We start from the raw sequence: 12,074 nt of genomic DNA, 5'->3' as shown, positions 1-12,074 counted from the left end.
TGTAATTCTTTCATTTCGGTGAACGTAGACGGGTAGATCTTCAACTAACTAATACTATAGCATAGGTGAGAGGTAATATCTTTGTAAACAAGAGTGAGACTAAAATCGGACATGTATGCAACCGGATCTCTTATAAAAAAATATGCTTCACGAGCTATAAAATGAACTCTATAACATGACCCAACTCAACATTTTGGACAAACGAGCATGCTAGGGATATGGTGCAGTCTAAGGGCATCTTCAGCGGTCCGATCTATTTCAAACACGAAATGTATTTTTGATCTATTTGGGTTAGGCCACATAGAAATTCGGCTGTGTTTTCCCCTTGTCAGATTGGGTCGGGGGTAGACCCAATGGCAAGACCCATTTCTTTCTTCCTTGTTAATAAAATTTTATATATTGAAAACATAATTTACAAAGGAAGAAAAGGGCGATTTAAAAAAAAACAACTAGACAGAAACCCTAGTCCTCGTCGTTTGTCGTGCCCCTAGTCCTCATCGTGGTTGGTCAGGTCGACGAGCTCCGGCACGGGCCACGAAAACGACCACAAGACCATGTGAGGGGCCGGAGCTGGGGCCGCTGCTACTAGCCACTAGTCCCATGCATACGCTGGAGGGGCCTAGCGTTGGAGGGGTCAGTACTGGAACCGCCCGTTGGGTCCATGGCGATGTTGGAGGAGCAGGTGTATGAGGGGCCGATGCAAGTGCAATCGGGTGCTGTGGAGATCACAACAGAGTGGCGGGGAGCCCATGCAGGAGGGTCGTATCATGGATCTGCAAGGCGAGGATCTGAGGCTCTGCCACTCTCCCAAGTCATGCAGCTCCGAGGCGATGATGCCCATTCAATATGCTTGTCATCGTCTAGATCGGGTGGCTAGACTAGTAGCATGTCCTCCGCCTTCACGACAACCAGTTGCTCACGCTCCCACGCTATTGTTGGTCCTCCGCGTCGTACTTGAATCCTCGTCGCCAAGGAAGCTCACATAGTGACGAGGGTCCCATCCCCATCGCACATAAGTGTCCTACAAGTATGTGTTGATGTTGTACGCGCGGCCTGCGAGCAAGCAGTAGTAAACGACGATGTCGAATCACCTCGCATTGCGCACACCCATCCTGTGGGAACGACGACACTAGCACCTGGCACGAGCTGAGCGAACAACCAGTGGAGAAGCGGACTTCGTCCCACCATGCCGACGTCCTCGTACGGTGGAGCGACCACGCCACGTCCATGAGGTACTTTGGTTTGCACTTCGGGCTTAGGCCACGAGGACCCGACCTCGTGGTCGTTCTTCGACTTCTGAAAAGTACACGACTTGCCCATGGCCTCGCTTAGGGGGAGTTGCCGGTGGTCTAGGGACAAGACTTGCCCATGGCCTCGCTTAGGGGTAGTTGCCGGTGGTCTAGGGATAAGACTTGCTTGTTGTGGCAGTGACGACAGGGTATGTGGACTGGTGGGCGTAGCCGCGTGCCTTAAAAAGGTAGTGAACGCGGCTGCCATAATATCGACGCTGGAATCCAAGTGTGTATGGCATTGATGCTGTCACATAAGGCGGAGCGGCCCATTGATGGTGCCCGCAAAAGAAGAGCGTTACCCACCAATACGCCCACACTCGCACAAGGCGAAGCTATAGGGGACTGCTGTACACCGACCCGGTTGGTATGTACGGGGCACCGCACACCCCAGCGACCAGGTCGGTGGGTTGGGCTGCGGCCCATTAAGAGTAGGTACGTTTTTTTGCTGTTTCTTTTCTGTTAATGTTTTTCTTTTTCAATATCTAACTTTAAAAATATATATTTTCGGAGAACAAATTTCAAAAAAAATTCAGATTCAAAATTTTCAAAATTAAAAAATGTTCAGATTTTGATTTAAGTTTCAAAATTTGAACATTTTCGGATATGGACATAATTTAAATTTGAACATTTTTAAAAATTTGTAAATTTTTTCCAAAAAATAATATTTTTAGTTATGAACAATTTTCGAATTTGAACGTTTTATATATTTGAACGGATTTCAAATCTGAACCCTTTATAATTTGAACATTTTTTGTGTTTAAAGATTTTTCAAATTGAACGCTTTTATAATTTGAAACTTTTTTGTAGTTGAATAGTTTTCAAATTTAAACATGTTTAAAATTTGAACATTTTTAAAATTTTGAACAATTTTTAATTTTGAAAAATTTCTAAATTTAAACTATTTTCAAAATTTGAACAAAAATAAAAGTAAAAATAAATAGAAAAGAAACAAAACAAAAAAGAAAAAGAAAAAGAAACAGAAACAAAAAAGTAAAAAGAAACAAAAAAATAGAAAAAATAGTCAAACTGGGCCGACCAAGCTGGAGGTGTCGGTGTATAGGATTTGATAAGCTAGCCGTGACAATGCCAGGCGAGAGACTTGAGCCGAAAGCAGGAGGACAATGCGCAAACACATTGGGTCGGTCCATGCCAATGTATTCATTTGGGTCGGGCCTCTTCACTAAGTTGCACATATCTGAGGCCCAGCCCGATCTCAGGCCCATAATGGGCCCGTGGGCATGGTCAGGCCAGCCCGCGCTGCCCGTAATGTCACATGGTTCACCGTGACGTAATTATGTGCCAGTGCCAAACACACACACAACAGGCGCAAAGACGCTCATACATACGCGTACACACTCACCCCTATGAACGCACACATGCACACCCTACCCCTATGAGCACCTCCAAGAGACTGCGTTGAAGAACTGATCCGGCGGGTCTTGAGATTGACGAAGTCACCACAGGCGCCTCGCTATCGACGGGAACGTCGTCTCCCACTGAAGAATATTCCGCCTTTATGAGACACCAAAGTGTCAAATCTGGGATTTGAACTCTGGTGGGCTGGGCGTGCCTGCAAGTTCATCAGCATTCAGCGCAAAAAACAAACATAGTTCCTCAGATTCCGCCGCTAAAAATAGCAAAAGTGATCGCACTGCTGATGCAACGCATCTGCCCGCAAAAAAACAAGACAAAAGCCCCGCCCCGGCGTGACGCGTGACCATCACTCCTCACCCATGGAGGCAGCAGCACGAGCAGGAGCACCGCGTGCCACTCGCTGCCTCCCCGCCTCCACCGCAGCCCCGCAACAGTGGTGCCCGCGTTCTTCTTCCAGCGGTGGAGATCGCGCCCGGAGCCCAGCGAATCTAGGGTTGCTGCTCCGCCCCCGCCTCCGCCTCGCGCCCTCCTCCGCGACCAGGATAACGGGCGGGGGACTGCCGCCGGTCCGAAACCGGGGCTCCCGCGTCGAATGCGCCGGCGGCCGGTCCAGCGCGGAGCACGTCGGGGTCAGCCTAGGCATGCGCCTCCCTCTCCCCTGCTTTCCTTCGCACCCCTCTGTTTATTCAGTGCCGTTGCTGCTTGGTGATCGGGGAGCGTGTCCCCGTGAAATTTCAGTCGCATTTGGACGGGCCCGTTGCGGGGATTCTAGATCGACGGGATTGTGGCGTTTTAGGGCCGGTTTCCGCGCTAGAAATGTTTAATCTACACGATTGTACATCAGTCTAGTCTAGGTGGTTTGCCGTCGTATCTAGTGGAATTGTTTTCTATTCACTGTCAAGGAGTACTTGTATTAAATTTTGACCGGGCCTAGATTTGCTGGCTGTCAGCTGGCTTCCCAGGGGCTCAAGAAAGAACTGCTACCACTTGACAGTGAATAGTTTTCTTTTTGCTTGTAAGGAAATTTTATATCTTCATGGTGCCTGATCATACCGTCTGACTGTAATCGTGCAGTTGGTGAGGACAGAGTCTTGGAGATGTCGTCCACCGTGCCCAAGTCAGCTAATATCTTCTGGCATGACTGCCCGGTGGGCATGACTGATCGGCAAAAGCTACTGAAGCAGAAGGGCTGCGTTGTTTGGATTACAGGCCTTAGCGGTTCAGGTAATTAGTATGCTTTAATTCATCTGAAGCAATTGCGACATAGCAAAACCGAAAAAAAAATACTGGGGACAAAAGGGGAAATATGTTAAATTGTCAAAAGCACTCTAAGCGAATAGTGCTATCTATGTGGCTGATGTTCATTCTGTTTCCCGCTGCTTTATCCACTTTTTACCCAATGTCTAACAATGTATAAAGCACAATCTGTTTTCTGTTATTTCATACGACAATTTGCAAATGACATATATCCAATAGTTTAGCATTCTTCTCAATGTAAACTTTCTCTTATTCTACTGATGTCTTTATCTTACTTCGCCTTTTCAAGGTAAAAGTACCTTGGCTTGCACACTAGGGCGAGAGCTTCATACAAGAGGGAAGCTTGCTTATGTTCTTGATGGCGATAACTTAAGACATGGTCTTAACAAGGATCTTGGGTTCGCAGCTGAGGATCGTGCTGAAAATATACGCAGAGTTGGTAAGTATCTCCTGAATATCAGAAGTTGCATTTGCACATTTAACAATGTTTCTGTGAATATAATAAAAAAAGATGTAAACAGCAAAGCCATGCTTGTGCTATTATTTTATATTTTCCACCCATTTGCACTCACATTATTTCAACTACTTTGAGCAGGTGAAGTAGCAAAGCTATTTGCAGATGCAGGTCTAGTGTGTATTGCTAGTTTTATATCTCCGTACAGGAGAGACCGAGAGTCTTGTCGTGCATTATTGTCAGACGGTAGTTTTATTGAGGTGAGGGATTCTTCTTAGTTTACCTTGCACTGGTTTTGTTGAACTTAACTTTGTCTCTTTTAAACCTAACTTTGTCACTGGTTTTGTTATGAATGCTCAATAAACTCTCGTGAACCTTGCAGGTTTTCTTGAACATGTCCTTGGAATTGTGTGAAGCAAGGGACCCAAAGGGCCTTTATAAGCTCGCTCGTGCAGGAAAAATAAAGGGTGAGGTCATCATATAATCCTTGATGCCCAAGCTGTCAATAATTATGAGTGATTCGCGCTTCAGTTTGGCTTGTGCTGCTGTGAAATGTACACCCTTTCCGGGTTGTCCATAAGGCCACCAATCACATCTTAACTTAATTTTACAACCAAATTGAATTACATTTTGCATGTTACAAGAAAGGAACACGCTCACATGAATATGGAACCATGCTAAAACTAGCCAGTGCACATATTGCGGAGCTTAATATGATGTTTCCACAGTGTAATGGTGTTAATGAATGGGGTCGACGTTAATAAAATTTACTGACAGGCCCTCCCCTACAGTTTTCGCCCAAAAATGTGGGATCATTGTTTATCGACTAGGTTCTGTCACTAGCTCATTACGCCTTAACTGCACAATTAGCCATGACAACATCAAAGCTGATTCAGTTTCTATTTGATTTCCTTGTACTTTCATCGATTTTTCTGCTATGAGTTTCCTGGAGCTTTTACTATCAATTTATCACTTGAACTGGTTTTTAGGTGCCGGTATGTGCATTTTTAAGTTTAGCTAAGGAGTTATCTAGTTCAGAACGAAAATGTAAGAAAAGGAAGGAACAAACCTGGAAGCCTTTTTGCCCATACTATTGTTCCATACTAAACATTTTGACTAAGATAATTTCCTGTGGGTAGACTTTTCTTCGCCCATTTGCCTCTAATTGACCATTCTTTGCATATAACTTTGCAATATTTTTTCCGCCATGTCTTGTTAAACCATGTATAGTTCTCTCATGCTTCAGTAATTCAATACCCTAATTATGTTTCGCTGCAGGTTTTACTGGTATTGATGACCCTTATGAAGCACCGTTGAATTGTGAGGTAAATCATAAATTATACTTGCTAGTTGCTATAATTTCACATGGTCAAAGTGCACGTTATGCAGATTTTAACATGATTGTTCTTCTGGGTTATATGGATCATTGAAATTGCAGATTAAAATTTAACTCCCTTCGATCTATAATAAGCATCGGGGTTTTAGTCAGAATTAGCTCAAATTTGAACTAAAACCTCGACACTTATTATGGATCTGAGGGAGTACTAAATTTAAGATTGGATTAGGAAAACTGAGCATTATTCATCTCTCTTTTATCATAACATAGTCGATCATGTAGGATCAGAAGCATGCTTAACATGTTAAAGAGAATCGTAAATATGCTCTGTAGTTTAGAAGAACAGTAGAGGGTAGTAAATATGTTACTGGGAAGAGCTAGGGCTTCATCCCCTTCCATGCATCCTCTTCCTCCTCCTCCCAGCCTACCTCGCCTCCGAGGCTTCCTCCCATCGATGGCCCCCCATCCTCCCTGTTCTATTGCCTATCTACCTCATCCTGTCCACCTATTGCCGATCAGGCCATCTCTCTAAGGCCAAGGTGCACCAGGTATCACTTATCTGGCTGCCGGTGAGCGTCGCCATTGTCATTCAGTCTCCTGCACCGCCCTCTTCTGCTCCTGCTTGGATGACATGGGGTGGTTCGCTCTGCAAGACAAGGGAGCGAATGGTGATGAGTTAGATTTCCTGAATGTTAGGTACATAATATATGATTAGTGCTACAGTACACAATAGTGAATATAAATGCTATATCCATTAGTGTTAAATACTAAATCATTCTTGGTATTTTTCTTAATATATAATACAGCTACACATTTAATAGCTAAAACATGTTTTCGTCATATTCTCTTTCCTACCATTGACACTAATTTGCTACTGCTTCTGACATGAATGCCTTCTTCTGTTATGCTTACAGATTGAGATCAAGGAAGTGGATGGCGTATGTCCTTCACCCTCTGACATGGCAGAACAGGTGGTAACTTATCTTGAGGAGAAAGGCTTTCTGCACGAGTAGACGGAAATGGTCACCCATGGGGCCGTTGTCGTGCTGGAGAGTATTTGCACTAGATTAGCGCAGAATAAGTCAAGCGCGAGTAGGTTCCTCTGTACTTGTTTCGATTGATTGCGTGCGTTGATCTGCTACCCATATGTAGTTCCGCTCCTCTCCTTTTTTCTCGTTGCTGCAAACAGGAAAATGTCCTGTGCAATGACAGAGTAGTAATATATATGATCCTAGTTTATTTGGCATGTAACTCGTCATGCTATCGTGATAGGACTTGTAGTTGTTCTGATGAGGTGCAACGGCTTCCGAGTTTAAGACTGCTCATAGTGGGAGTAACATAGGTAGTAACATTACACACCCCAAAACATTTTGGTGACGTGGCATGACAATAAATGAAAAAAAAGAGTGGGGTGGTAATTAGCTATGTTATCATAATATCACACTTCTCAAGATAAGATGAGTTTACAATCTAATAAATATAACATGCATGATACCACATATATGTAACTACCCACTATGAAGGGTAATAACATAGGGTACCACTAGGAATCGAATGCCGATTTGTTGCATCTGATCGGACCAGTGCATGACCGTAGGATTGAAAGGAGCCAGACCGTACGATCTTAACTAGGTCAGTGTGTCAATTTCCATTAATTGGGGACTAAACTCGCGTCCGTTAATGTCGCCAGCATCTCCGCTAAGTGTGCTGGGTTGGTTCATTACGTGATTCTAGGAACAAATTTAATGCTTCCAAAGGGCTTACTACGTATGTGAAGCACGTCCATATTATCCAAATTAATCTCTTGTTAGTTGGAGATAATTTTGGAAAATTGTTTCTTGTTTACAACTAATGAGATACAATAATTAATTATGGCTTTTTTCAGCCTCAACAACTTAGTTTTGTGCAACAAAAGTATTGTTTTTCGACGCTAAGCACTGTTTCTCGGGGAAAATATTTTTACAATTTCCTTCGAATAAAGATGGCAGATCCAACTGTTGTGTTTCTAACCCCCTAAAAAAACTAATTTTGGATTTAATTAGGAAGCAAATCTTTTTTTTCTTGTTATCTACTAGAGCGGATCTTTTTTGTGATATAACACAACAAAAAATGTGTCGCGCTCAAAAATATTTTATGAGTCGACATTAGCGTGGACAAATGACCAGACAAATGCTTCCAGCGTACTACACTGAATATGTTTCTGTCGGCAATGAAATTATTTTCACTGTCATGATTGGACATCCTTCAAAAGAATTGGGGATGTTGCTTCAAAAGAAATAACTAGTTGCTTCCATCGAATGAAAAAATTGCTCCATGGATAAGACATTTCAGTCTAAAATCACATATTTTACAAGATATGTAATGACAAATGTCTCCCCAAATTTTGCTACTTTTTTTCATGTATGCTTCCCAGCCTCGACGAAGCACAATTTCTAGAAGACCTATGACAACTGTTCTCGTTCATTATGCTACTTCTTTCCTACTTGCTTCATTCAGGTGGTGGTTGTGCTTTCTTCAGATCCATCAGTAGATTTTGGCATGCATCCTTCCCATGGTCACTCTGCTTCATTTATATGGTGTTAGTGCTTCCTCCATACGCCACCCGTCGATCCTGGCATGTTACCTTCAGATGGTCACTATGCTTCATTCAGATTGTGGTAGTGCTTCATTTAGATGGTGGTGATACTTCCTTCCGCCGCTCCACGATTTGGGGGATTGGAGCAGCATGGGCGAAGCCCTGGAGTAGACCTGTTCAGTAGATGAACCGTAAATGATTTACACGGATTTAAAAAGCAAAATTAGAGAATATATGCGCAGAGGAACCTAGGTCACCTGCAATTGAAAAAAAAATTTAGCTTGCCGCAACAGTTCAAGGAAGCAAGGAAAAAGTAGCTTGCCGCAAACATGTGGATGCTTAATTATGTGATGAAGAAAGTAGCGAGGGGCGACGGAGGAAGCAAGCGATTCAGGGTCGCTTCAGGACGAGGCATAGGTCGTAGCTGGATGGCGGGCACGGCGTGTTGGGGAGAGCAATGGCGGCGTGGTGGAGAAATAAGGTCGACGACGCGTTGGGGAAGAGCGATTTGGGGAGAAGCAAATCCCGTCCGTAAATGGGAGCGGTAATTTGGGAAACAAGTGGGTACCGTGCGGGTTTAATGTGGGCTTTATTGTGCCTTTTTTTCCTTGGATTGGACGTGGAAGCAACCTGCTGCGCCGCTGCGGGCCGGGCGATGCAGTATCTATCGACGGCAAACAATCGGTCCGATGATTTCATTCCCATCGGATCACGATACATAGTATTTACCAATAACATAGGGTAGTAACATGCACCATGTTACTACTCTATGTTACTCTCCACTATGATTAGTCTAAGTAATTCTGAGGCGTATACCATTTCAGTTTTGTATCATCGAGAGTCATTATTATATGTGCTTGCATTATCCAAATCTACCTTTAAATTGCAATAAGGATACGTGTATTTCCAAACGTTAGTCAGGTCAACGTTGACTTGAAGGCCAGTTCGCTAAAAGTAAGACTTCAGCCGGTGGGCAGTATCACAGAGCTGCCTCTTGAGAACAGCATCCACGTACCACGCCAGAGTATCACTATCAGTGCCCGGAAAAGTGGTATGGAAGGTGTTGTCAAACAACGGAAACAACGAAACCGACAATTTTCATTCAAAATTTAAAAGTTATACAAATTTAGGACAATAGTTTAAATTAATTTCTACTCTTCCTCGTTGGAGTCGACGTCGAGGATGCCAGCCTCCGTAGCCGGCCGCATGAAGTCTTCGTGGTGAGAGAGCGGCGTTGATGATTTCCTTAACGGTGGGGCTAGGCACTAACCATATACGCCTCCACTCGACGATGTTTTTCTCCGGTGGTGGATGTTCGCTAGTGAAGCGGTTGAGCGCCACCTCCTTGCGAAATAGTGTTGGCTAGTAGTCACCACGATGTCGTGGGTTCAGAAACAGGGTGTGCTTCTGTTGGCAGTGGAAGATCTCTTCCCCACCGGCCTTGCCGGCGGACACTGTTGGCAAGCTAATGTCCCAAACCCTTGGCACCGTCATTTTAGGTGGCGCGAGGATGTTGTACTTGGCAAGCTTGGTGGCCCCATGCTAGTCCAGCCGACGTCTATCCATGGCGACGGTGGGACACACACACACAAGGAGAGAGAGAGCGGCGAATTCAAGGGCAGACTCGACTATGTATGAGCGGAGGGGATAAAAAGAAGGTTGTTCGCGGTAGGTGGGAGGGGCGGTGGCGCCATTACTCTGGCGTCTCGTAAGTCCATCCGGTCAAAGTTGACTCATATATGACCCGTGGAAGAGAGGGGTCATAGCTGTCGCCATGCGGACCCGAGAAAGGCTTTCCTACATGGCGCGCGAATTGCCGGTGCCCCATCCCAGCCAAAAGGGCTAACCTACAACCATTTTATTGGACTCTAAATATGCCGACTACCTATAAAAGCAGCTGATGGGAGCACCAGTCAAGACGCTCTTACAATTTAAGCAGGAACGCCCCGAGCTGACAAACACATGAATTGTTCTCTAGAATAGTAAAACGGCCGACATTTTGTTTGTGATGCATGGATTGTGCTCTACTAGAATGGTAGAACGGTCCGCATTTTGTCCGTGACACATAGATTGTGATCTGAATGGTAAAATGGTCCGCATTTTATCCGTGACACTGGAGTCTGGAAAAATTATGCAGGATGATGCGACGATGGACCTGACTAGTAGTACAACGTGTGCCTTCTACCTGGCCGATCCAGCCATCGCCGTCGGCGGATACCGGAAGGATTAATTCAAGAGGGTCACGGCACCGTGCGGCGCGCGCCGACGACCGACCATTCGCCGCGCGGGCGGCACGCGTTCTGTACACTTGCACCCATGCGGCAGCGCGCGACACCAACCAACCAGTCAGAAGCCAGAACCCGCGAAAAAGCCGACGAAACCTCCTACGCGCGCGCGGTCGCCGCGGCCGGCGGAAGCTACCAAGGCCAACACCGGCACGTACCAAGACAACCCCGATGGACCTATTCGTCTTCCCCGCCCGGCGTATATTACACCCTGCGTAGTACGTGCGCAGCTCGCTCGCTCGCGCCTCCCCAACTTTCCCGCCGAACCACGCCACCGCTAGCTTCGCCCGTCATCTCTCCTGAAACCCCGGCCGCCCCACGACACGCGAGCCGGGCAAGCAAGCAAAGCGCCCGACGATCGGATGGTGTTCAGCAGCGCGTGGCTGGCGGCGGCGGCGCGGGTGCCGGCGGAGCTGTGCCAGGGCGCGCCGCGGCCGGGGCAGCGGCGGCGGCTGCGGGCCGACGAGGTCCTGCGCGCGCTGTTCGCGCCGCCCGCGCACGAGCTCGAGCGCCTCGCCGGCTGCCTCTACCTCTTCTTCTGCATGCCGCTGCCGGACCCGGACGAGTACTACTACGTGCCGGCGTCCGGGCGCGGCGGCGCCTGGGTGGCGCGGCGGCCCGGAGTGCTCTACACCTACCGCCGGTCCCTCTCGGTGTCCTCCTCGTCCGACGACGACGACGAGGGGCTGTATTACTCGGACGCCTAGGAAAGGAAGATCCACGATGTGCATAGATAGCAAGGATCGTGTCGTGCTCGTATTAGCTACTAGGCGTACGTGTGGGTGTTTCTTTTGTCCGTTCCATTCTTCATACGTGCTGTAGCACCGTACATATTTTGCTTTCAGCGAGAAAATCAAGACGATTTTTCTCACTGAATCATTTCAATTCTTTGTATATACTGTATGAGCTGTAATACTGTATACGGAGTATATAGTACGTAACACTGTACATATTGATATCAGCGAGAAATCGAGACGAAATTCCTGATTGATTCTTTTCAAAATCCTGTGCGCCACGCTGTATAAAAGACAGAATTGTCGTTTTCATGGGTCATCCATCCATCGTGGCATTAATCTGAGATTCTGAGACAGTTCGATGCGACAAGTATATATGTATTAATTCGAAGGAGGATAATTCAGCTTTTGTAGTGGAACGGGGGGCGATGTTCCTGGCAACAGGCAGGAGCATCCGCTGGTTTACTCCGCGGGCTATTCTAGATTTACGCAATGATGATGTATCCGATAAACGGCCAAAAATTCCAATTTGAAATACTTTGTATTTTAATCTATACAAATGGAAAATGTAAGCATCTAAGTATAGCGAACAATGCTTATTTTCAAAACTCTAAATTTATCAGATTTCTCCTTTTTTTTTGTCTAGCTAGATTTTTTGTGAAAACCTGTAAATATGTTTTTCTTTTTGAAATTTAATAACATTTTAAATTCTATACAACATGCCAATCTCATGCTTTTTTCTGATTCTTCTTGGCTGAGTTTTGTAT

The 12,074-nt window shown here is 45.7% G+C and overlaps 2 protein-coding genes across 2 annotated transcripts; both read left to right on the top strand.

Annotated features, from left to right (window-relative positions):
• The first annotated feature begins 2,874 nt into the window (after positions 1-2,874).
• Positions 2,875-6,964, top strand: LOC127332961 (adenylyl-sulfate kinase 3). Its single transcript, XM_051359274.2, has 7 exons — positions 2,875-3,305; positions 3,741-3,890; positions 4,213-4,362; positions 4,519-4,637; positions 4,760-4,844; positions 5,656-5,702; positions 6,628-6,964. The coding sequence occupies exons 1-7, from the start codon at positions 3,026-3,028 to the stop codon at positions 6,724-6,726; spliced, it is 930 nt and encodes a 309-aa protein (XP_051215234.1). The 5' UTR covers positions 2,875-3,025; the 3' UTR covers positions 6,727-6,964.
• Positions 6,965-10,639: 3,675 nt separating this feature from the next.
• LOC127332960 (uncharacterized) lies at positions 10,640-11,458 on the top strand. The gene has a single exon (XM_051359273.2). The coding sequence runs from the start codon at positions 10,936-10,938 to the stop codon at positions 11,278-11,280; it is 345 nt and encodes a 114-aa protein (XP_051215233.1). The 5' UTR covers positions 10,640-10,935; the 3' UTR covers positions 11,281-11,458.
• The last annotated feature ends 616 nt before the right edge of the window (positions 11,459-12,074 follow it).

This window comes from Lolium perenne, chromosome 2 (genome assembly GCF_019359855.2).
Source record: "Lolium perenne isolate Kyuss_39 chromosome 2, Kyuss_2.0, whole genome shotgun sequence".
Classification (NCBI taxonomy): Eukaryota; Viridiplantae; Streptophyta; class Magnoliopsida; order Poales; family Poaceae; genus Lolium; species Lolium perenne.
Note: the sequence above shows the minus strand (reverse complement) of the source record. Positions and strands in the feature narration are given on the sequence as shown.